The sequence below is a fragment of the Panthera tigris genome, chromosome B1, assembly GCF_018350195.1.
Source record: "Panthera tigris isolate Pti1 chromosome B1, P.tigris_Pti1_mat1.1, whole genome shotgun sequence".
Classification (NCBI taxonomy): Eukaryota; Metazoa; Chordata; class Mammalia; order Carnivora; family Felidae; genus Panthera; species Panthera tigris.
Window position 1 is genome coordinate 154,524,406 of NC_056663.1, and position 27,668 is coordinate 154,552,073.

The 27,668-nt window shown below is 34.1% G+C and overlaps 1 protein-coding gene across 3 annotated transcripts in view; it reads right to left on the bottom strand.

The window, feature by feature from the left end:
* ADGRL3 (adhesion G protein-coupled receptor L3) overlaps positions 1-27,668 on the bottom strand; it is a 687,513-nt gene that overhangs the window by 502,878 nt on the left and 156,967 nt on the right. For all 3 annotated transcript variants that reach the window (XM_042984449.1, XM_042984448.1, XM_042984447.1), the window contains exon 4: positions 11,325-11,558. In XM_042984449.1, coding sequence (XP_042840383.1) covers positions 11,325-11,379 — 55 coding nt within the window. In that variant the 5' untranslated portion in view covers positions 11,380-11,558. The remainder of the gene's footprint in view (positions 1-11,324; positions 11,559-27,668) is intronic.

Below are 27,668 nucleotides of genomic sequence, written 5' to 3' on the forward strand. Positions count from 1 at the left end.
TTAACATTTTTTTAAATGCTGATCTAAGCTTAAGATGTTCATTAGTAACTCATTAAAGACTTAGTTACAGTCCAGTGGATGAGTCCTGAATATAAAGATAGAATGTGTGTACAAATGTGTAGGCTCATAATTAGAGAAACTGTCACATTTGGGGATTAAAAATACACAATGCAGTCTTTGAAAAACACTATGGAAAGTAAGTGACCCCAAGATGGTGTTGGATTTTAAATTTTGCTTACTATCCAGGTCATTTGTTTTTTAAATTCTAATTCCAAAAGGTATGTTTTAATGACCACACTCTCCCAGGATTAAATGTGTGAGGCTTTGTGTTAGGGCCTTTCTATACATTATTTTACTTGATCCTCATACTATAACAAAGTAGGCCTAATTATCCCTTTGACAAATAAGGAAACTGTGAATCACATTAGTTAAGGTCACATACCTTGGAAGTCACAGAATTGCAATTAGACTCTAAGTTTTGAAATCTTTCTTTTCATTCAATAGGGGCATGCAAATTAGGATTCTAAAAGCAGCTTAGATTGGACACTATTGTAAACTTCAGTTTCTGGCTTCACATAAATATTACTTCTAAATATGTTGACATCTTCCTCCATTCATGGTCCCTTAAAACTGCAGGAGCTGTTCCATAGCAACCTTTATAAATCATGCATTATCTTTATTTAGCTTTCTCCTCATCTTTTCTTCTCAAATAGTAATATTTCAGATAAGCCTAGTATGCTGAAATAGTGCAAATTTGTTAGGATTGTTGCCATATAAAATCTCAGGTTTTCTTCTGATTCTCATCTTTGTTTGTTTAAAGCTCCAGTGTGAGTGGGTCCAGGAGTTGCCAAGCTGGCTCAGTTGGTAGAGCATCTGACTCTTGATCTCGGGGTCATGAGTTTGAACCCCACAATGGGTGTGGAGATTACTTTAAAAAAATAAATCTTTAAAAAAAATAAAGCTGTGATGTGAGTGGCTCCAAAAGTCACTATTATACAATATGCAGATTTGATAGAATAATGAATTGCATAACTTTCTTGAGATTAAGAAGCATCTAGGGGCGCCTGGGTGGCGCAGTCGGTTAAGCGTCCGACTTCAGCCAGGTCACGATCTCGCGGTCCGTGAGTTTGAGCCCCGCGTCAGGCTCTGGCCTGATGGCTCGGAGCCTGGAGCCTGTTTCCGATTCTGTGTCTCCCTCTCTCTCTGCCCCTCCCCCGTTCATGCTCTGTCTCTCTCTGTCCCAAAAATAAATAAAAAACGTTGAAAAAAAAATTAAAAAAAAAAAAAAAAAGAAAAAAAAAAAAAAAAAAAAAAAAGAAGCATCCAGTAGTTTGCAGAACATATTAGAGAAAAAGTATCTATGGAAATGAAATGAAAGATTCAATATTTACAGTATTATTTGAGTGAAAATACAAAAATATATAAATAAGAGGATTTCCAAAATATGGAAAGACTAGAATTCAGACTAGACCAAAAACAGAAACACTTTTGGTCACCAGGAATAAAGGTTAATGTTCTTTATCATGTTCTTAGGCAAGAGTAATTGGATACTACGAGAAGAATCTAATTAATTACCTTGATGTTTTGTATAGAAGTCACTGCTATATAATTCACATATTAGAGTGAAATTTCAATCACTGTCCATTACTAGTTTTTGTCATAATAAAAATCTGAATTAATGCACTATTTCTAGAAATTAAATATGTAAGTAAAAGGGAGGAGGCATGAGGCTAGATAAACGGTATATGATTTCCTAGTGAATATAAAATAGATGAGATTTAAGTGGGTAAATCCAGGCAAAAAGCTTCTCTTAGACTATGCAGTCAAAAGAACTCTTAAATCTAAATGTAGTCTAACAATATTTTCTGTTCTTTTCTAATAAAAGGTATTTCTATAAAGAACACTCAGAACTTCATAATAAAAAATCATTAAGAAATGATTGAATATTTCTCCAGGTCAGATATACACACAACCAAAGAGCACATGAATAGAAGCTCAACATCATTATGCATTAAAGATATGCAAATCAAAACTACAATGAGACACAATTTCATGCCGATAATAGCAAGTGTGGTGACGATGTGGTAAAATGAGACGCTTCATATTGTTTGGATTGTGTAATTGTGAAATCACTCTGGAAAACAGTTTAGCAGTATTCAGAATGCTATTATGTGGCTCAGCAATTTCACTTCTACGTGTAACCAAGAGAAGTAAAAACAGGTCCGTGCAAAAACTCGTGCAGGAATTTTCATAACAGCATTATGCAGAATAGCCAAAAAGTAGGAATCATCCACATTTCTATTAAATGATAAATACGATGTAGTATGTTGCCACAAAGGAATATTATTTGGCAATGAAAAAGAATCAATTACTGATACATGCTATGATAAGCATAAATTTTTAAAATGTTATGTTAAGTGAAATAAGTCACAAAAGATCAAAAATGATACAATTCTACCTATACAAAAAGTCCAGAATAGGCAAATCCATAGAAATATAAAGTAGATTAGTGGTTTCCAGGGACTGGGAAAGGGGAAACCAGGTGTGACCACTAATGGGTATGGGGTTTCTTTCTGAAGGACTGATAATGTTTTAAAATTGACTGTGTTGATGGCTACACACCTATGCATACAATAAAATCCTCTGAACCACATACTTTACATGGGTGAGTTTTATGATATATTAAATGTATCAATAAAGCTGTAAAAAAATCCCTCCATTTATACATTTAAAAACTATATTAGTGCATTAGATCCACTTTTCTTTGTTAAAGCTACATGGTATCTTTTATACATAGCTTCCTTTATCTCAAGAGGACTACACCTTTCAGACCCCTTTATAGGTGTAGCTATGGAGTTTTATTTAATGGAAATGGATGCAGAAGTAATGTGCACTATTTCCAAGCATATCCATAAAAATTTTCGATTAGAATCTCCACAGTGCTCCTTGCTCCTCCCTGCAGACCGGAAAGGCAATGACCCTCAGAATGACTTTGGAAGCTTCACAATATTAGACGGGTTCTATGTATAACTGTGAGAGCAAAAGAATGACATCTATTACCATTTCCCACCATATACACATGCCCTGATCAGAAACACTTACCTGCTTTGGAATGTTTGGTGAACAAGGAAACATTCTCTGGAAACCTTTATTAATTTAGGAATCTGCTGTGACTGCAGCCTACTTTATACTATTTAATACGGTGTTCAAAAAAGGAGATTAAAGTAGATAACTCAAAGAGGACTTTCTCCAGAAATTTCATAATATATACTTTGAAACACACACACACACACACACACACACACACACACACACACACACACACAAACACAATTGGTTTGATCCCTGCTTTAGTACTAGACAATTGATTTTCTGAGGAGTCCTTCATACCACATTGCCACACAGACATGTAAACTGCAGTGCTATTTTATGGATCTCATTTTTACAGTTGATCACTTTGCCTAATTTTGACATTTTTATCTTTAATTACTGTATTTGTAAAATATATATTTTTATGATCACTTGGGCAAGCGCCTTATTATTCTTTTTCATTTTTACCAGTTTTCTTATTTAATATTCAATATAGGTTTTAGAATAATTCTGTTGAATTTCTACATAGAAAAGCTCATATTGGTACTTTGAATATAGTAGCGCAAAAGTCTATACAAAATAATTTGGCAATATTCGTTACTGTTGTTGTACTCAGTCTTTTCATTCAGGAACATAGTATGTTGCATGTTCTCTTTAAATATATTTTTTAAATTTTTTTAACATTTTTTTATATTTTGAGAGAGAGAGACAGAGTGTGAGTGGGGGAGGGGCAGAGAGAGAGAGAGGGAGAGACAGAATCTGAAGCAGCCTCCAGGCTCTGAGCTGTCAGCACAGGCCTGATGAGGGGCTCGAACTCACAAACTGTGAGATCATGACCTGAGCTGACGTCGAACGCTGAACCGACTGAGCCAACCAGGTGCCCCTACATGTTCTCTTTTATAACTCCCAGTAAAGTTTTAGACATTTCTTCTCATAAGTTCTATGTATTTCCTCCTATGATATTTCCTAAGTAAGTCATACATTTCATTGCTGCTTTGACTCAAATCATTTATGAATATGAGAATCATATATCTGAACTGTAAATGTTCTCATTATTCTGAGAAAGCTTTTCTTTTTAGAATTTTCTGAATACATCATCATACCTGGCAAATAATATCTTAACATTTGAATGTTTATTCTCATTTGTATTGTTCATTATTACAGTAGCCAAAACTTGTGGAATTGTTCTAAACAACTGCATTAATAACAAGCAAGGTTGCATTGATAATTTATTAACATTGACTTAAGATAGTTATTAATGAACCTAAAAAGAAGTCTTTTTTTTTCACTCTCTATTTCTCAAGAGATTTTCTTCTAGGGATAAAAAGATATAGTCAAATTTTATGTACAGGTGTGTTCCTTTATAGTGCTATTTATAATGGCAATATGTCAATGACCTTCACTTTTGAGCTATCAGTATATGGTTAGGTACCCGATGGCTCCTACATATGATACATTTTTTTAAATTTAAATACAATACAGAAATATCTACATTTTAAGGTTAAATCAAAATGAAAGACAAATTTCATTTCTAACATTCCAATTTTAAAAAATATATACACATACACGACTACACGGAAAATCTAATAAACATTAATATTTATTATATCATTGGGTCATGGAATTATTGGATTTTTGCTTTCTGAGTTAAATTTGTATGAGGAGAGTTACTTTGACAATAAAGTAGGTGACACTGGCAATGACAAACAAAGAGATATATGAGACTATGTGCTTGTACTTTACCAGTAAGCTATAACCTTGACTTCAGGGCATTCAAATCACCACAAACTATAGTGTGTATAGATGAAATAAACACCTAAAGCTTAACAAATGTCATTGTGAGAGCCTATTTTATACAAAGATTACTTCTATTACTTCTGTAAATACAACTATCAAATTTTTCTGGCAAATCATTAACTACCCTAGCTTATTTGGTCAAATGTTTCATTTCAGATAGATTTTTTTTTTTAATAGGAAGACAATTTTCTATACTGAAAGGACCTAATTCCTGCTATGATAACAATATAGGGCAAGTATAGAGATAAAACAAAATGTAATTAACAAAATGTAAGTTACTTGTTTTCAATTTATCAGTTAAAAACTCAAAAACAGGGGCGCCTGCCTGGGTGGCTCAGTCGGTTGAGCGTCCGACTTCGGCTCAGGTCATAATCTCACGGTTCGTGGGTTCGAGCCCCGTGTTGGGCTCTGTGCTGACAGCTCAGAGCCTGGAGCCTGTTTCAGATTCTGTGTCTCCCTCTCTCTCTGTCCCTCCCCCACTTGCACTCTGTCTCTCTCTGTCTCAAAAATAAATAAACATTTAAAAAAAACTCAAAAACAAGTAGAGAATGAATGAGCCCTATTTTTCAACAAGGTCTTATTCTAAACTGCCAAATTAAAATAGATCATAATACAATATATTGTCTCTTATTTACATAACAAATCAATGAGACTCTTTCAACTACTGCATTTCAGTTTTTTGAGTGGTCATTAAAGAACCATTTAGCAATCAGAATGGAGGAAGTAAATGCATGAAATATGTATTATAGCTACTTACATGAAATTATACATGTGAAAACACTTATTCTTACATTGAGAATGAAAGTAATTAGCAATGCAAACAAGAGGAAAATAAGTAGATATTTATAAGTTATGTAATCCAATTGTTTTTTAATTTCACTCTACACCAAGAGTACAACTACCCTATTGCAGTCCTGGTCAACCCCAAGGCCAAGAAATATAAAAAATAAGATACGATCCTAACCACCCCCAAATAGTCTGACCTAAAATCTGAAGATAGGAAAATGCTATTTCGCTCTCACAGTAAATACATGTTACTCATAGAGTATCAGTACCATATAATTCACATATAACACACTTTGCAAGTGCAAAGGCAAAAGTTCTTTTCCAATAAATAACCTGCATACCGAGTAGGTAGGGAAGGTTTCTGAACACGTTCTTGTAAAAGAAAGCTATCACCTATGTGTATTTGTGATTTATATTGTGATATTAGAGATTGCAGTTAACTTACAAAATATATATTTTGAAATTCAGTACCAAGTGGGTAATGCAGATGGTGTTGGATGTGTTCCACAGTAGCCTCATATATCATGACCATGACAAAGACTTTTTTCTGTATAACATATTTGACCATAAACATAGTGGCATTACTGGGAGTATTACAAATTATCTAGGCTGGCAAACATTATAAACATTCCAAGGATGATTAATTTCTAAAAATAACAAAGTTAAGCAGAGCTTAGAAGTCAAGCTGACTTTTTTCACAATCAATAAAATATGACTTCATAAAGAGAATTATATGGCAAGATGCTATGCAGTGAAATGTATTTTTATATTTTCTCAAGCTTCATATTTTATTAGAAGTTAAGAAATGTGCATATTATTTTAAATCACTGACACATTAAACAGTATTATAACTGTAAAAATCAGATTAATAATAAAATGCAAATTACATAAAAATATAGTACTAAATATATATGGGTATGATCAACAGTTTTGCTCTTAATAGCTGATTATTATAATTAATTCCTTGACCATAATAAAAAACAGCCTATAAAGTCCACAAATATATAAATACACATGCAACTTTAAAAAATAGACTGTCAGAAAAAATATGCATATGGTGGTTAGAGAAGGATTTTTTTAAGCCTCATTTTGCATGCAGAGGTACCATAAATATATTGTTCCCCTTTACCCACAGGAAGTTCCAATTATCCTGTTTTCTATCTTTTCAATTGTGATGCAGTTTATAAGTACAATTTAATCAAGAGGAGATACGGTTAAAATATCTGAGCACCCCAACCACCTTCTCAATCCATTGTGGCTTGGGTACCAGATCTCTTAGCCCATGTATCACGCTGGACATTGGTATTCCTTTACTGCCAATCATAATAAGCCCTAGTGCCCAGGTTATTATCAGATTATTGTTCTCCAATTCCCTTCTTGTCCCTTGCTCCCAACCACATCAATAGAACAACAACAACAACAAAAAATCCTTTATCTTCATGCTACACTACATTAGTTAACAGCAAAAAACTGGCCATCTGCTTTAGTGGTTTCTTTTTACTTCTGCCAGGTCTTGCTGCATTATAGATAAGGGTTTATGGCTGTACGGGAAAGGGGCACAGTCATGGAAAACAGAAAAAAAGAGAAATACAGAGGTACACAGAGACAAAAAAATATGAACAGATAAACACAGAACCAGAGACATTTCCTACCTTAAAAATTGTGTATATATACATATACAGTGTGGATGTACTGATTAATTTTGTTTTCCTATATCAAACACTGGCCAGACTTTCTAGGATAACATGGAGATTATTCAACTAACATAAACACTTTTCAGATTTATTCTTTAGCTTACTTTCTAATTTTACCCATGTGGAAATCAGGCACAAAATGCACCACCAACAATTATATATTACCAGTTATGTAGTACCACCACTGCAACTATATACAATCATATACTATAATATGTTATTATATATAGACAATTATATACTAAACCTTCATGCATACCAGCTTGATAATTTGTTTAGAAACTAGTACCTAGAATATATTGTAAAAACTTAAATGGCGAGGTTCAAGTACCAAAAAAAGTGTATTTCAATTCTCACAGTAAGATGAAGATAATTTGTAATTCTTATCTAATTCTCAGAGTGTTAGCTCCATCTCAAGGTAGTTAGGAATAGAAAAATACAAGAAAGATTTACCAATGCCAAGTACTACCTTAGAAGCTATACATAGATATTATTCTATTTTCTAAAATAACTCTGAGGGAATAAATGTTCATGCTTGCAGATAAAAAGCAGGCTTACAAATTTTTAAGTTGCTGTTAGCTCCTTGAGGGAATAATTAAAATCTTTTGTTTACTACCATATTTTTAGTAGCTGGCCCAGTTTTCTGGCTCACATTGGGTGATAATGGATATTTGTCAACAAGTTTACCAAGTAACACGGTTACAGAACTAGTAGCTGGCAGAGCTGAAATTTCATCACAGGTCTGTAAGACTTCCAAAGCCCCATCTGCCTGTGCCCAGAACCTGGAAGAGGCAGGGGATCTGCACGTCTGCCTCACCTTCTCCCAAATGATCAGAAGAATTGAGATGGTTTGCTCTGCAGGGAAGAAAGGCCTTCATAGTAATTGATTAACTACTGGCAGTAAGGCCAGAGCTCAAGAAGCCAGGTCCTTCATTTTAAATCTCATCTAGGTCTCATAATAGTTGTGTAACTTCAGTCAAGTTCCTTTACCATTCAGTATGTCAATGTTTTTACTGTAAAAAAATGATAATGATAATACAGTAAAACCTTGGATTGTGAATGACTTGTTCTGTAAGTGTTCTGCAAGATGAGCAAACATTTCTAATAAATTTTAACTTGAAAAAAGAACGATGTCTTGCAATATGAGTAGCACATGACATCTAATGTCACATGATCACAACTGAGCCAATGGTTCTTGAAATTCGTTTTGATATACGAGTACTTTGGATTACAAGCAAGTTTCCAGAATGAGTTATGCTTGCAAACCAAGGTTTTACTGTAATAGTAAATATATTAAACCCATGAGAATGTTGTGAGGATTAATTGTATCAATACATCTAAAGTTCATGGCTATGAAATCAGTAGCCATCGTTATTATTTGCTCTGGAGAAAAAAGCAATTCAGGTCATACCCAGATAACTTAATTCTCTATGGTCAGGAGTAGCAAATGAAGCTGGACATCTCAACAGCAGTAGGCAAAGAGATGCTACCAGGGGATGTTTCAGAAACAAGAGTACGTCCTTCTGTAACTGTGACATCACTTTAACTCAGCTGTCTAAAGTTCCAAGTTATGTGGTATTCCTTTAAGACAGGATTGGTAGGGATTCTAAAAAGAAAAAAAAAGTCTATCTTCTAATATCAACACTGATCAAAGGTACATGCATTCCTGTATTTATAAGCAATCTGGGTTCCAAAAGGCTGTTCATATGAAGAAGCCCTTTATTTACAAGTCAGAAATGGCATCACAAAAGCAGTGGGGAAGGCCTTCTATAGAAGACAGACAAAACTGACTTGCATTTTTTCAGATGTGAAGTTTTAAAATTCCTATTCAAGGTAATAAGGATAAAGTTTATAAATAGAAAGCTTCTATATTATGTAGCATAATATGGCTCAAAGTCAAGATAATATAAAGTAGTTCACATGCAGCGGAAAGGATTACTTCAGTTTTAGCCCAACATATTTTATATACCAGGTCAATTTTCTATTTGCTCTATTAGGAGTTTTTAAATACTTTTCAGAGTTACTCAGAGAGAGGATGAGTGTGTGAATGGGTGTGTGTGGGTGGTGGTGGGGAGCGGGGTGAGACAGGTCTAAATCCAAGTCCCATGATCTATGGCTCAGCCATGTTTGGGGCCAACTGAAATACATAGTGGGTATCAGTTTCTAGAAATCAGAAATTTCACCTCTGAAAAGAGAGCCTCTTACAATGTCTATTTCTGCTATTTTTAATCTACCTTCCCCTAACCAAGTATAACTTTAGACTGACTTTTTAAATATGAATTTTATGTATACATATAGAGAGAGTGAAAGAGTTTTGATTTTTGTTTTTTTCTGATTATCAACATCAAATGAAATAGCTCTTACGGTTAGCTAATTTCCAGTTGTTACAATGAGAACAAAAATAAACTAGTGAGGCAGATAGTATGATGAAGAAAATTAACATGTTCAAACACTGAATACTTGTCATGCACTGTGCTAGATTCTCTACACATGCTATTCATTTAATCCTCAAAATAACCTTATGAGTGAGGCATCTTTATAACACCAAAAAACCTAATTAGAATAATCTTTAGATATACAGATAATTAGAAAAACACTTGTTTAAAGGGATAGAATTCTTTTATTGTCCCTTACCACAAAATGATATATGTCCCCAATTATGTGAATGTAAGTTCTCCATCAGTATATGGATCAAAGAAACATTTTGAAATTGTTGATGAATTTGCATCATTTAAAACTAGATGGTTGTACAGGTTTACTTTCATGTCTTTAATAAAGCACTACCTTACATTTTAGTGATTACTTTAGAAAACATGTGCTAAACCAGGGAAACTTGAGGGAAAAAATGTCAAAAGACACAGAAGGTATTTTATCCAGTTTTTATAGTGACGGCAGAATGTAATTCAGGTTGAAAGAAGAATATGTGCCAAATTCAGAATTGCATCCCTGATAAACTACAACAGATATTTGTAGTCAATTAAAAACCAAAAGTGAGCTAAAGAGGCTAAAAATTGATTTCAGGTGCTTGCTACACTATACTATTCTGAGACCTCCTAAGCAGTGGTAAATACAGCTGTGTCCCTTTCTTTGCTATAATTGTCATTAATGTATGAGAGAGTAACTGTGTTACACCTTTTTCATCTTAGTGCAAAACCAGTGATAATTAGTAGAAGACTTTAAATTGTCAATAAGTTACATATGTATGTAGACTCTGCCAGTTTTTAGAAAGATTCAGTGAATATTCTACTCAGTCGTATAGAGTTTCTCTTATTTATTAATTATCTTTCACAAAATTTGCAACGATGTATCATTTAACTATCACATTTGTGTTATAAATACCAAAATGTCTAAATGAACAAAATATACAGTTTTTTATAAGGTGATTAGTTTTCTTCCATAAAATTACCTTTCAGCATATGTTCATATCATTTTGGCATTTTCTTTCTTTCTTTGCATTAAAAGGTATATGAAAAAAACAATTTTTGGTTAAATGAGAGGTTTAGTTTGCATTCTGTATATTAAAGACTGAACACAGTAGTAAACACTCAGAAACAAACAATTACTTGGTGTAAGAAAGCAGATTTTGGGGGTGTTTTCTTTCAAATATACTTACTTATTAAATTAAAAAGTATTGTAATTACAAAAATAGGAAGGCCAAAAATTCAGAATAAATGATATAGTTAACAATTCAGCTGATTTTCCACATGTATGGTAAAAACAAATAGTAAAACATGCAAGAATTCTTAAAAAATACATTTCAAAAGCTACTTTCAGAAATCAAACTCAAAGTTGTATTTATTGCAGCTCATGGTACATATTATGGCCTTTTTAATTTAATTTACTTCTATTTATGCAGGCAAAAGCTGCTAAATCATGGAGCAAAGATTTACAAGAAAGGATCCAGTGCAAATAGGGACAACACGAAGCTTCGCACAAAAATCTAAGTAAAGGTCTTACCTTGAATGATCGGTGCTATGAGCATCATAAAGACTAGTAGCTGTGATGGCCACATGGCTGTGAACTCGGGCGTGAGTGCCTCAAAACTGAGTGTTCCCAGCGTGAAACAAAATGACTGTATTTCTGGTTCCTCTTCTGTATTCCAAGACCGATGATTAAAAAAAAAAAAAAAAACGACTTTCCCTCAAAAAAAAATCCTCAAAAACAGAAACACCAGTATCCCAAATTTGAATTCTGCAAACAAGAAAACAAAATGGATTATCAAATACACATATTCTCATCTTAATTCCTTGAAAGTTCATTTGCTGACTTGAACATCTGTATACCTCCCTCCCGTCAATCTAATTTATTAAGGCGTCATATATAAAAATGAGGAAGTAATCTGCAGGACACTATTTATGCATATATCACCACAGAGTTTATTTCCCTGCTTCCAAACTGACTGAAAGAAATAATTCAGTCTCACTGGAAAACTTAATATCAATATGTTATATCAATTTGTTCCATAATAAATCAGCAATTGATTTGTATAATTTGTTAATATGTATAGAGTTGGGGTTTATTTTATATAAAAATTTTCCACAAACCTATTTTTTTACTAACATTAGAATAATAAAGCAAAAAATTCATTCATTACCATTACCGTAAGATTCATTGATCACCATATACTACAAGTTAACAAATAAAAGTTACATGTATGAGTCTTACTTTCATTCTAGTCCCTGATATTCAATTCAGAAATCATTCTAAATATTAACTATATTATTTTCCAAAGCATCTTTGTACATTAATCCATGAAGATCTTAGATTTATGTTAAGTACTTATGCTTAAATATAGCTAATTCATTCAAAGGAGGTTTACTGAATATCCACTGAAATACAAAGCACTGGGCTAGGAACACAAGATAGGAGACTGAACAAAACATGGAAATGATTCTTCAGGATCTTACAATTTAAGATGTGGAATCTTGCTTAAAAGTTTTAAATATGTATGGAAGACATTAAAAACTTTAAGCATTAAGGAAGTTATTTTACTGAACCAAACTGATAGAGCTGCCTTCTCTTAAAGACTGCACAGATTTATCTTAAGAAGTAAAAATACCGAAAGAGCGTGACCCAAATTTTGAAGATGTTTTTCACAGTCAGCACCTTTAAAACGGATCAATCAGTACAAACTGGGTCGTTCTCCTTCTCTCTCTCTCTTCTAGAAAGCCCTATAGAAATCTCCATATAATGAAATTTATTTCTATCAGGAAAGGAGTTTGCATTTCAAACCCAATATTTAAAACAATTTCATATTTTGGGTTTATAAATTTAAAAGTTTTCCAGAAAGGGTTATACAAAATAGAGATAGTTTACTGAAGCCTGTATTGATAAATCTCATTCCGATGAAATAAATTCCAAACATTTCTGAAATATTTGCCTTAGTTATAAGGCAAAACTACACAGATTTATGTGAATTTCTGGCATTGTTACTTATAGCATGGCACTTAAGAGCACAGATTCTGGAGCAAGACCACCCAATTTCAATTATTAGCTCTACCAGTACTGTGACCTTGCTTGAGCAAGTCATTTAAACCCTCAGTGCCTCACTTCCCTAGTTGATTCATATGCCTATATGAACATTTAATGAGCTAAAATTTGGAATCTTTAATTATATATGTAAAATATGTACTGCCCAGCACAGTGTCTAGCACATAAGTGTATGTCTTCAGATTATACATCTCATTAGTTTTCAACATTATCCTATTCATCCTTTTAACATGTATGTATTAAGAAGCAAGACCATTCAATAATTTGGCTCAAAAATGTTTTGACTCACTATGGTATAAACAGGCTCCAAGAACACTAAATCTGAACACAATAGATTAAAAAAAAAAGTTTCATCTCACAGACACATTGTAAGAAAATGAAGCTCACAGGAGACAGTCTAATAATATTTTACTTTGACAAATAGGAATGATGAAAAAAGAAGTGGTTGAGAGAAAAGAGAAGGTATGTGGAAAGGAAGCATGTGAAATATTTCCGTTCCTTTTCCTATTCACACTCTGACAAAGAAATCATTCAGAACTTATTCTTTTTTTTTTCTTAATTTTTTTTTTTTAACGTTTATTTATTTTTGAGACAGAGAGAGACAGAGCATGAACAGGGGAGGAGCAGAGAGAGAGGGAGACACAGAATCTGAAACAGGCTCCAGGCTCTGAGCTGTCAGCACAGAGCCCGACGCGGGGCTCGAACTCACGGACCGTGAGATCATGACCTGAGCCGAAGTCGGACGCTTAACCGACCAAGCCACCCAGGCACCCCCAGAACTTATTCTTAATTGCTATGTGTGTAACGCTTTCAAAGAATAACTTTTGGAAAAAATTGCTAATTTAAAACATTATTTAATATACATGTGATAATTAATGGGCACTCAAAAATGGATACTAAAACTGACTGATATACCACCAAGTAAACACTACTTCCTTATTCTCAACATTTAGTTACTATGTCTTTTCTTTTCTTTCCTCTAAGTCCATTCAATATACCAGTGTCAAAAATTGGCATTAGATGCATGTATGCACAAAGACACACACAAACACATAAACATACACAGAACTACTTTGCCACTGGAAATAACCGTGGGTAGCCACTAGGCGAATTATTTATTCATTACTTGAAAAATATATACTAAATACTAACTCTGGCAGATACTGAGAATGCAGAAGAAGGAGAACAATTTTTCTCACAACTCACACTCATGGGAAAAACAGAACACAGGAAAGGAAGTTACAAGATAAAGAAGAGACTAAATTATATTCTCTTATTTATTTTATTATTTTAATTATTAATTATTTATTTTATTAATTAATTATTTTAGTGCCTATCATATATCAAGAAGTATTCTGGATATTATAAAATTATCTGCTTTAATTCTCCATACAAATCTGTAAAGCAGATAATATGATTTCATGTTTACTGAGGAAGAAAATCAAAAATGTTATGCAATAAGAATTCCAAACCAAATGTCTGATTCCGACACCAGTGTTCTTTGCTCTCTCTATAGTAGAAATAAACAAGAAAATGTAAGAGGATAATTAGGGGTATTAATTGTGCAAAGGAAGGGGCCAATGTAGCAAGTTTCCCAAAAAGATTTAGGCCTTTCTTAAATATGTTCTTTTTTAAATTTGTTTAAATGTTTATTTATTTTTGAGAGAGAGGGAATAGGTGGAGGAGGGGCAGATAGAGAGGGAGACAGAATTTGAAGCAGGTTCCAGGCTCTGAGCTGTTAGCACAGAGCCTGACACGGGCCTCGAACTCACGAACCACAAGATCATGACCTAACCTGAAGCCAGATGCTTAACCGACTGAGCCACCCAGGCGCCCCTTAAATATGTCATTTGATTGTGAAGAGTGGAGAACCTGGAACAGCATGGATACATTAGGTAGACATAGCGGGGCAAAGAGAAAAGTGAAGACGTGTTTAAAAAGGAAACCAGACTAATTGTAACATGGTATCCTTCGGAGGAACAGGGAAAATTATTTCCATAGTGAAATATGAGTATTACTATTGTGAATTCTTGTTTTAGTGGAAATTAGAATATTTTATTTCACGTTATATATTTCCACAATGATAAAACAGTGGGAGAAAGTTACTTTATAGAAAAGATAAGAAAATACATATTATTTATAATAATGATTTGTTTTAAGATATCATAGCAGGACACGAAACCACATCTACTCAGATATTTTTCATTGTGTTTGAGCACAGGAATTTGTTTTCATGATTATCGGGTAAACAGAGGTGAGGAAAGAAATTGAGAATAGAAGCTATTATTTAAAGAGGGTAACATGTCCTCACAATCCAGTAACACCACCCACCTATCATTCACCCACAGCCCCAAAATAATGTGCTAATATGGGGGCATATATAATAAAATTGTAATAATTAAACCATATAATTTTTTTAATTTTTTTAATGATTATTTATTTTTGAGACAGAGAGAAACAGAGCATGAATGCAGGAGGGTCAGAGAAAGGGGGAGACACAGAATCTGAAGCAGGCTCCAGGCTCTGAGCTGTCAGCACAGAGCCTGACGAGGGGCTCTAACTCACAGACAGTGAGATCATGACCTGAGCCGAAGTCGGAGGCTCAACTGACTGAGCCACCCAGGCGCCCCAAACCATATAAATTTTAATAGATACTTTGAAAGACAAGATTGCTCATAACCTATAGAAAGACAAACCATTACTGCTTGCCTACTAACAGTGAAAAAAAAATAGGAAACTTTTAGGGATATTTTGTTTTCTAATTTATGCTATTAACTACCAAAACAATCAGTTTCATACAAAAGGGATTTCCACTTAAGACATCTCTGAAACAAAGCTCTTCAAACACACACAGAGAAGAAAAACCAAGAAAAGGCACCAAAGACTCATTAAGTCACATATAACAAGAAAATTACACATAAAAAAGACTCGCTATTGATATAAAGCATTTAACCAGTCAATTTCAAAACACAGTTCCACCTACAATAAATTTCTTTTGCCTTCTCTAGGTACCACACACTGTGCTAACACTGTGGGTCAAGGGGGAAGAGTGTGGCTACAAGTCTAAGATGTAGTAGCCCTTTTACAACCACTGACAGTAAAATATAAATGCTAAAAGGTATATTTACCAATAATTATAGCGCTGTGCAAAATGTGATGTGTTACGTGAGATGTTCTAGGAACACAAAGTGAAAAGCTGTCAGATGTTCTTTTGTAAATGCAAGGGATTTAAAAATTATACTTGACACAAAATTAAGGTTGCCAGAGGGAGGGAGTGGTAATAGGCAGAATGGGCAAAAGGCAGTGAGAGATATAGGCCTCCAGTAACGGAATGAATAAGTCACAGGGATAGAAGGTACAGCATAGGGAATATCGTCAATAGTATCAGCATAGTGTTGTATGGTGACACATGGTAGATATACTTGGATGATCAGAGCCTCACATATAGACTTATTCAACCAATATGCTTTGCACCCGAAACTAATGTAACATTGTGTCTCAACTATACTTCAATTAAAAAAAAATATGCCGACCTAATATTCTGGTGTTAAGGCAAGATTGAATACCTCTCTGAATCTCAGTTACTGCAAGTATAAAAGAGAGAACAATATTCACCTTGCAAATTGGTTGTGAGGTTTACAGATAACGCAAAATATCGCGTGACAGAGATTATCACTGATCATGCATGTCTGTTAGTGTGTGTCTGTCATTCACCAACTTCCTTTGTTTCCTTTATTCCTTCAAAATTGAGGGATAAAGGAAACACCTGATCTCCACCCCTCTCACTTCCAAGTTTGATGACTAATAGCACAGGTATCTGGGTATGCACACTCTCCTTGAGAATTCTATAGCTGAACAATGCACACTAAAGTAATGTGAGGTTTCATAAAGGAGAATTTTCAGTGTTTCTCTCATTTAAAATATACTATTTATGACACTAATTTCCAATAATAAACCAACACACTAATGTTTTAAAAATTATTCATAAAAGGTGGCATTTCTAATTTTTATCAAAGATTACCAATTATGGCAAACAGTTTTGCCTGCTACCCTATACAAATCATTAATCATTAATATTTAAGATTATAATTATGAAACTGTGTTATTTGACTGATGTTCCATTAAAAGTTAAAAAAAAAATCACAAAATGGAAAGATATTCTACAAATGTGTTATGTAACCAAAGCCTTCTGTCATAAACTACACAGATCATCCCTTATTTGTTAGATTTAGACTAACCTGCCCTCATATCCAATACACTTACACTCTGAAAGTATTTGAACTTTTCTTGTTATTGCTGAAACAAAAGTTCTTTTAAATTTAAAACATTGATTTTACTTTGGGCAAATTCTCACCTTAAATTGTTGTGTCATAATTTGTTTTCCCTGTTTAAGTTTTTGATATGTCCTTCTTAAATCATATTTGGAAGCTTTAATTTTTGTTGTATATTCGCTTCCTTTCTACACTCCAAATACTATTTATCTTGGAATTATTACCTTCCTTCGAGCTACTCTTTTTTTTTTTTTTTTTATGAGAGAGAGAGAAAGTATGTGTATGAGTGGGGAGAGGGGCAGAGGGAGAGAGAGGATCTTAAGTAGTCTTCTCTCTCAGTGTGGAATTGGACACAGGGCTCGATTCCATGACCCTGGAATCATGACCTGAGCCACAAGCAAGAGTCTGACACTCAACCAACTGAGCCACCCTGGCACCCCAACATTTTAGCTACTCTTAATCACATTTCTGTAAGATAATTTACTCTCTCAATCTTTTTCCAAGGAAAATTGCATTTTATTATTAACCTCATAATTATAATCTAGTGAAGATACTATATCCTTTTTGTATTATTTGTACATTTTCCCAAGTAATAAATGTTCATTTATCACAAGTTTTGCTAACTATGAACTTTAGTTCATATGAACTTTATAAATTTCAATTAATCCATATTTTACTTTGCCTATTTGCTTCTTTTTGCCATGTAAATCTTTTTCAGAGGTCAATCTTTTTACATGTTTAGTGCACGCCAGATGTATAAAGTGCCACGTAGCTCTATTTTAATAATTAATTGGTTTATATTCCTATAGCCCCATTGCTAATTATAATACAGGAGTTTCCTATATAACATGGTTTGTTTTTCCTTATTTCATATAGGGAAATCATAGCTATTAACTCAAAGGAAAACAAAAAACCCTTACTTTTTTTTGAGATTTTTTTTTGCATTTATTTATTTATTTTTGAGAAAGAGACAGAATGAACAGAGAAGGGGCAAAGAGACAGAGAGGGACAGAGGATCCAAAGCGGGCTCTGTGCTGACAGCAGAGAGCCTGATGTGACCCTCGAACTTACAAATCATGAGATCATGACCTGAGCTGAAGTCAGAAGCTTAAGTGACTGAACCACCCAGGCACCAAAAAACCCTTACTTTAGAAGTGTTTGCAAATATCACTTGGGTATTATCTATAATTCTTCCAGGGTTAGTACCTGGATTCGGAAATTTGAATGATTTGAAATTACATTCATTAACAAATCAAATATTTACCACAATCCTTCTCCATAAATTATCTTTTTTGTTATACACAATTGACATATGGTAACCTATGAAAAATAATATAAATATAAATGTGATTAACCTAGCTATTCTATTATTTGTCACTACCTTAACAAGTAAATATCCATTACAGAGCATCTATGTAATCTGATTTATGTGCACATAGCTCACTACATTTATAATTGATCTACCAATTGTAGCCCAAAAAAGACAAGTGTTTTTGAGAAATATTAATTTAATAAGACTGGAAAATATATTTCACCTAAATTGTTTAGTGTGGCACAGATGCTTATATGAGAGGCTTTATTCAAATCTAAGATTGCAAGATTTCTATGATTTATCAGTGCTGCATAATCATAAGTACATATACAGCAATGTTTCATAGTCCATGTCCTATGAAATGACAGACGACCTTTTCTCCCAAAAGTGTCTTGCCAAAAGTAGTTTTACATGGACGACTCCTTCTGATGTGAATGGATATTCTATGAAATAGTTAACTCTTAAGGTAAAGAAGCAGGTTAGCAAGACAAGCTATTAGATTATAAGATAGCTTCCTCCCACCACAATCCTATAAAATATTAAAATGTTTGGTCTGATCATCACTAGGTAGAAGTAAAAAGAATTTTAAAGGAGTTTAGACTGAGTAAATATGTATTTTTTTTAATTTATTTGAGAGAGAGAGAGAAAGCGTGCGAGCACACAAGCAGGGGAGGGGCAGAGAGAGAGAGAGAGAATCCCAAGCACGCTCCATATTGTCAACACAGAGCCCAATGCAGGGCTCAAACTGAAGAACTGTGAGATCATGATCTGAGCAGAAATCAAGAGTCCTACGCTTAACTGACTGAGCCACAAAGGCGCCCCTTAATGATCTTATTATTTTAATGTCAGCTATAATTGGCAGTTTATGAAATCTATACATATTGTGTTTCTTTTAAAGTTTTCTTGGTGTTTGCTAAAAGAATTATATCTATTATTTCTTAACTGAGAGAGTGCAGGTGACTATACTATTCCTTTGGTCCTCGTATTTGTTTTTAAAAATTATTTAAAAGTATTTAAAAAATATTTCTGTTTTAAAAATTAAACACTTTAACATTTTGACTCTGAAAACAAAAGCATTGCAATAAGTTTAAGAATCTTTTCTTTCTTTATTGATGGAGAAAAAAACCAACAACGTATTAAGTAACTATTAACAAGTATTTAACTAGGGAGATGGGGGGATGGGTTAAAACGGTGATGGAATTAAGGAATTCATTCGTGATGAGCACTGGGTGATTTATGGAAGTGTTAAATTATCTATATTGTACACCTGAAACTAATAGAATGCTGTGAACTCATTGGAATTAAAATAAAAACTTAAAAATTTAAAAAAAAAGTTCCCATTGATTAAAACAAACAAACAAAAACACACACACAAGAAGAAAATGGTGATGGTCATGCAGACGAATCATACACATTCTACTGATACTTGGTTAGTCCTACTAAGTTTCATAGATGACCCTGTGCTTTAGCCATACAAGGGCACTTGCAGACTCTTGAATGTGCTGTTATCTCCAAGCCTCCATCCTCTTTTTTATAACTTCACTCATTGTTCAAAATGCAATTAAACAACTTTTCTGGCAGAACTTCCCTGTCTTCTTCCTTTATGTTCTCACTGTCTAGCATTGGGCCAAGTACTAGGTACCCAATAAATTTTGAAACAATGATAAATGATACGGGGATCAATATTGGTACTGAGAAGATGTTCTTCCTTTCACTGAAGAAGGCATTGGAAGGAGACAAAGGTTTCAGAGATGAGGAAGAAGAATGGAGATGTGAAGAATATAAAATTCTTATGTATGAATTCATTTTTGGAATCACATAAAATTGAGCCTCTGATAAAAACAAATGGAACAAGGTAAATATTCAAGTACATACCTTAATTGCATCTGAGTGACCAAATTATTTGCATCAAAATTTATAAAAAAGTATTTAACTATCATGCCTACTTAGTAGCAATAGGGAGCTGAACATTTTAGTAATAAATACTATCTTAACTAGTACTTGATCCCTTTGGAGATTCAGAGGAGAGATAATACAACCATCTTGTTTAATATTTTCTTTCTTTCTTTCTTTCTTTCTTTCTTTCTTTCTTTCTTTCTTTCTTATTTTTTTAATATAGGAAATTTATTGTCAAATTGGTTTCCATATAACACCCAGTGCTCATCCCAAAATTGTTTAATATTTTCAAGAAATATTAAATTCAATCTACCTACACATGTGTTCCTTTAGTAATACGTACCAAGAGATCTTCAGTGAATACAAAGAATGTAAACTTTTTTTTGGTCATAGGAGATATGTCTCATATATATATATATATATATATATATATATATATATACACACACACACACACACACACACATGAGTTTAAGCCCTGCACATATATATATATACGTATATATGTATGTATGAGATACCCACATACACATGCATTATAGAAAGGAGAGGAAGAAAAGGAAGAGCAGGAAGAGAACACTGCAGGAGGGCTACAGGAAGAGATAACAAAGGAAATACAGATAATGAAATACAAATTCAAATATAATAAAGACAAGAGTTTTAAAAAATAGAGGAAATAATCCAGCTTGGAAGATCTGGAAGACCTTCTAGAAGAAAATGGTAATTGTGCTAGAATATGAGGAAATGAGTGAGATTTCACTAAACAGTGACTGAAGGACGAACGTTGTGGGTTAAGGGTTGCTGTGAAAAAGGTAAAGGTGATAGAAGACAGCATATTACAGAACGGCCAGGTCTCTGTCTGTCAGGTCTACTGAGTAAGGAGGAGCTGCAGAAAATAAATACACAACCTGTTGGAGAGGCAGAAGAAAAGATCTGAAAGCTTCACAAAGGAATTTGAATCCAATTTGGTCAGTTTTCACCTGTGTATTTTTGTAATATTTAAATATCATTTTGCAATGCATTGAAAGGCAAACATAACATAAATACATAAAAATCACTGCAAGTACCATCTTTGGAGAATGAGAGTAAATATTTATTGTGAATATTTTCCAAAAATTTTTAGAATCCTCTATATTGCTCCTGAACGCTTGAACATTTTGTTCTGAGTTTAATTTGTGTAAATGATCTCTGGTTTGAAATAAAGAGCTTGAGTTAATAGAGGTATTAACCTAAATAGAGATATCATACGAATCATTAAATTGATGAACTAACTAGTATTTATACAGTACCCAACATGACACCATACCAAGATAATGCCATCTTTGCATTTTCATAATACGATGCTTTGTCAGGGTTCCAAACTTCCCTAACACTTCTTAGTGGCTATTACACTATTTGAGATCAAATATTGATTCCAGAGAATCACAACACTTTTAGATATAATGGTACTGCTATCCATTTGGCAATGCATTACCTCCAAATGACAAACTCTAACTGTACTATTTAGCTTTAGAGATGTATATTTTATAACACATTCAGATCCAACACAACCTGGAAGAAATTCAAACATATTACGTATGTGTATGCCTTGGCCTAGATGTGGATATAGCTATATTTTTCTTAATCCTTCCTTTTTTTTAATGTTTATTTATTTTTGAGAGAGAGAGACAGCATGAGCAGGGGATGGGAAGAGAGAGGGAGACAGGGGATCTGAGCCTAACTGAGCCATTCAGGTACCCCTCTTAATCCTTTATTTCTGCATTTAAAAAAAAAATACTAAGCTCCTGTCTTCAAGTATTAGATATTGCATAAGACAGAACCATCAAAAGCAGCAAGAATGAAAGGTATAACATGAACTTTGGAATGAGAAAAAGTGTTAAATCTTCTCCAAATTGTAAGCTATATGACCATAGGCAGATTACCTCAATTTTCTATATACCCTAATGTTCACATCTGAAATTAATACATATTCCACCAGGTGGTTATAAGGTTTAAGTAAATATAAATAGTACCTATAAAGATTCCTGGCAAGAGTAGGCATTTAATACATAGAAAAATCTTTCTTCTCATTTAACGTAAGTTTTATGCTCAAAAGTAGGGTTAAAAATGGTAAATGAAATGACATCTGGTGGTAAGTAGTACAGAAGAACATTTGATAGGAGTTTGTGAGGGGTTAAGTGGGAGAATGGATGGAATCAGAAGATACATTGAAACACTATGCTTTTAGAAGATTAAATTGGTAGTGGTCTATAGAAGAAAATGGAGAGGAAAGAAAAACTACCTTAGGCTAGCCATGTCAATGACAACATTTTTCAGAGTTAGTATGGTAGGAGTCCACAGTGACCTAGAAGCCTAGAACTGTGACTTAAAATAAAGATTATTTGAAGAAAGTCAAGACAACACATTTGCAAGTTGTATAAATATCAGTTATATGTTTTTCGGGGTGGGAAGAAAAAGAAATCAGGATGGGAAACTGAGGGAAAAAATGAAGGATGGGCACAGAAGATACAGAAAAAAAAAAGTTAAATCAAATTAGAAGTAGGAAGAGTAGTTTAGGAATACAACTGCATTTTCCTAGAATTTTCACTCAAGTCTGCGTTCTTCCTTCATTTCTTCCCTATCCCTCCCTCCACAAGTTTCAGAGAGGTCGGAGCAAAGAAAGACCTCTTTGTATTCAGTTAGTGTTTTTTTAAAGGTCACTTACAACACTTTTCAAGCAAGGAAATGCTAAATCTCAACAAACTGTCTGAAAAACTAGCAAATGACTTTTTTCATTGCTTAAGTACAACACCTATCTGCTTATGATTATATTTCAAATACAGTTTGATGCTACGTTAGAAAACAAGTAATCCAGGAAGCTCATTTTAATAGGAAAGTTCTCTAGAGTAAAAGTCCCATGTAATTGTCTTTCAGATAATGTTATAATCTAATAAGTGTCTATTAATGTTTAGGAACAAATTTGGATTTAATGAACATGGCTATTTTTGGCTTTAGGGCAGCATATCATTTAACCATGAAACAGATTGATGTTTTACACAGGATCATTTTCTTGCAAAGTGTCCTTGAGTTAACCTCTTCCCCAAGATCCTACAAAGCATTTGACTGAAGTCTGTTTCCAACAGGCTTTGAATAAGAGAATATTTGCTTCTACTGATACATGCAATAGGAAATAAAATAAGTTTGAAATTAAGGTAAGTAGAAATAATTATGTTAATGCAATTAGTTTGGAAAACAATTCAACTGCTTTAAATGAGAAGAAATTAGGAAATGGATCTCATATTCTTTCCATACATCTGATTTGTCAATAGATCCTTTACTTCACTCTTTAAGAATAAAAATACAGTTGATCTTTACACAATGCAGGGGTTGAGGGAACCAACTCCGTGCAGTTAAAAACCCGGGTATAACTTTTGACTCCCCCAAAACTTAACTAATAAATAGTTACCAATAACATAGTTGATTAGCACACATTTTTGTATGCTATATGTATTATATACTGTATTTTAGAATAAAGCTAGAAAAAAAGAAAATATTAAGAAAATCATAAGGGGGGCACTTGTGTGGCTCAGTCTGTTGAGCATCCAACTCTTGATTTCGGCTCAGGTCACAATCCCAGGGTCCTGGGATTGAACTCGCATTGGGCTCCAGGCTGAGCATGGAGCCTGCTTAAGATTCCCTCTCTTTCTCATTCTCTCTCTCTCTCCCTCCCACTCCCCCCCCCTCCCCGTCCCTCTCCCCCAACTCATGCTCTCTAATAAAAAAAAATTAGGGGTACCTGGGTGGTTCAGTCGGTTAAGTGTCCGACTCTGTTTCAGCTCAGGTCATGATTTCATGGTGTTTGATTCTGAATCCCAGATCTGGCTCTGTGTTGCCAGTGCAGAGCCTGCTTGGGATTCTCTCTCTCCCTCTCTCTGCCCCTCCCCTGCTCTCTCTCTCTCAAAAATAAATAAACTTAAAAAAAAAGGAAAACATTTTTTTTAATTAAAAAAAGAAAATCCTAAGGAGAGAAAATACATTTATAGTATTGTACTGTATTTATTGGGGGAAAAAATCCATGTATAAATGGACCCATGCAGTTCAAACCCATGTTTCTCAAGAGTCATCTATGCTCATAAAATCTCAACTTTTTATTATCAATGTTAGTCTGAATCAATAAGTCTAATTTCATTTCTAATAGGAGCCTGTGAATCTATTTCAAAATCTAAAGTGCAGTAGGCAAGATAATCTTCTTTGTAACAACAGTAAACAGCTATTGAGCCCTTACATACCCAGACACTGTCCTAAGAGCTCTTCACATATTAATATATCAATCATTTAATTGATTTTAAATATAAGCATTATGGTTATTCCTATAGAAACTCTAAAGAAAGGGACTGATATTTTTTTTTTCATTTTTTAAATGTTTTATTTGTTTTTGAGACAGGGAGGGAGAGAGAGAGATGGGGGGGGTCAGAGAGAATGAGCAGGGGAAGGGCAGAATCTGAGGCTCTGAGCTGTCAGCACAGAGCCTGATGTGGGGCTCAGACATGGAGCTCGAACTCACAAACTGTGAGATCATGACAAGAGCTCAAGTCGGAAGCTTAACTGACTGAGCCACCCAGGCACCCCCAGAAAGGGACTATTGTTATTCCTACTTGACAAAAGAGGAAACGAGGAAACAGAGGGGCTAAGAGTGTAAAGAGCTTGCTGAGGTCATATAGCTAAAAATAAACAACCCCAGATTTACACCTGAACAGTCTAGACCCATAGTGTGTGCTTCCATTCACTTGATTCTACCGTCTCATACTTCTATTGACCACTGATTCCAAAGCAGTACTAGTACAAGCTGAATGTTTGTGTCACCTCCCCCCCCCCCCCCCCCCCCCCCCCCCCCACCGCCACCCCGTCCAAAGTTCATATGGTGAATACTAATGCCCAATGTGATGGTAATTGTAGGAGGGGCCTTTGGTGAATAATTAGGTCACAAGAGCAGAGCCCTCATGGATGGGATTAGTGCCTTTATAAAACAAAGTCCAGAGAAGTTTCTGGCCCGTTCCACCATGTGAAGTTACAGAAAGAACACAGCTGTCTATCTCCAGGGAACTGAAATCTCACCAGAACCCAACCATACTGGCACCCTGATCTTGAACTTCCAGTCTCCAGAACCGTGAAAAATAAATTTCTGTTGTTTATTAGACACCCAGTCTAAGGTATTTTTGTTATAGATTCCTGTGCTAAGGCAGCACTTTACGTAAACGTAAGGTGCTTTTAGCTAGGTTTGGTTAGCATTTAATTTAGGAGTTGTAGGAAATAAGATAAAGATTTAGGATATAGGCATACACTGACATATTCAAACAAGCTTCAGATTGAGAGAATCATGCAATCAACAAAAAGCCTTCATTAACTTCACTTTTAAATAATTCCTACCTAGCATGCTGTATGTCTGGTACATTTGAATAGACAGCAATGACCCATTTTATTCACGCTTGGTTTGGGTATGGGGTAAGACCACAGACTTCATTAGGAGAGCAAGCCAGGAATGATGATTTTGGAGGTTCTTAGGTGCCAAGAAAGTGCTTCTTAAATTATACAAAAAGATGAAAACAATCAGAAAAATAAAATAAAAATATATCTCCCAAATAAAATGTTGGATACTTCAAAACCTATCAATCTCATTCCAATCAGCATGACTATTTAATTACTGAAGTATTTTTTTCCAAAAAGGGAACCGAGATTACTCTGATTCTTACCGCAAAAAGCAGATAGATCTTCAAAGTAGAATTGTTGTGACTTTATCATAATTATTCTAATGTCAAGATTCAAATTGACAAGTGATCAGTCAAACTAATCTCAAATGTTTCTAACATTTGTTGGATTTTTATTATCTACAGAGGCTTTATGATTGGGCTAGATTAGTACTGTCTTCTGTTGTTTTCTTGTTGGCAATTTTATAACTAAAATTACCTGAGTACTTCAAGATTGAAAACCATGATAATATAATACATCTAGTGTAAGTTTGTGTTATAATTAAAGTTCCAGAGTTTGATTTAAAACTGCCATAGTCACATTTTTCCTGTAAAAATTAAAAAAAAAATATCTTCAATGCAAATAGCACTACAGTTGAGATTTGTTAACAAGCTATTTCCATAGCTGGGGACAATGAATTTTAAACGTCAAATTCGGTGACCAGAATCGTATCAAGCCACATTAATGGCTTCAGGGCTGAGCTAGAAAACATCTTATTCTTAACACTATTTCTCCGAATACAATTCTAGCCACAAAGAAACGGACTTAAAGTCTAGAATAGCGAAGTTATAAGAAATGAAGTAGTAATGTCAAAATCATTCTATTCCAATTCCTTCAGGCAGATAAGGAAAAATACACATCTACTCACACTTTCTTTGAAGACTTTCCAAAACTGAGAGGAATGCAGGGGGAAGTTAAATTTCATTATGAGCTAGTGGACTATATCACAGTTTCACTGTGGCTTAGTTATCATGACTGGTCAGTTCCATTCATCTCTTTCATACAAATATTTTGACTTTAAACATGATATTTCACATTGTAAAAAAAAATTCATTAAGTCTCCTTTTCAAAAGCAGTTTAAAACAAGTATTAATAAGAAAATAATACAAGAGTGGACATTTAAAAAATGTGTATCAGACAAGGTCTAAAAATAATTCTGTTAGAACCATCTTAAATAAAAAGGGTATCTATGTTTTAAATATGCTTCTTGAGATTATGAGAGAAATGTATTGTGTTTTGTGATTCACAAAGTATTCCAAAAGAGCTTTTCCATATTTCATTCCTTGTAGTTAGTATATCAGTGGCAACCAGGCAGGAGAGAAAATACACATGTTTTGAAATTATCTCATCTCAGTAGGGTACACCTGGATAAGTCTCAAATTAAACATTTTCCTTAATGGCCCATTATGGAGTATCAGTGCCTAAAATACCCAAAGGGAGTCAGGGACCATTACTGCCAAGGGAGAGTTTCTAAGGTTATAGCATATGATGCAATATTTCTGCTGTAACTTTAGCCTGACTAGAAGTTTATTTAAATACATATGTATGGTCTTAAAAGCAATAGCTACCACAGTAAGGTTTAGCATGACCCTAAGACACAGATTAAAAAAATATGAATGCATCAGTACATTTTTATAGTAATGCTTTGATAATTAGCATTTATAGGTAGCTACCAACTTGTAAACAGGCCTTTCTACAAAGTTAACTTTTATTAAAATGTTTGTTTATTTTTGAGAGAGAGCGAGCAAGTGCACACACGGGGGAGGGATGGGGGGGGGGCGTGGAACACAGGATCTGAACTGGGCTCTGTGCTGACAGCAGAGAGTC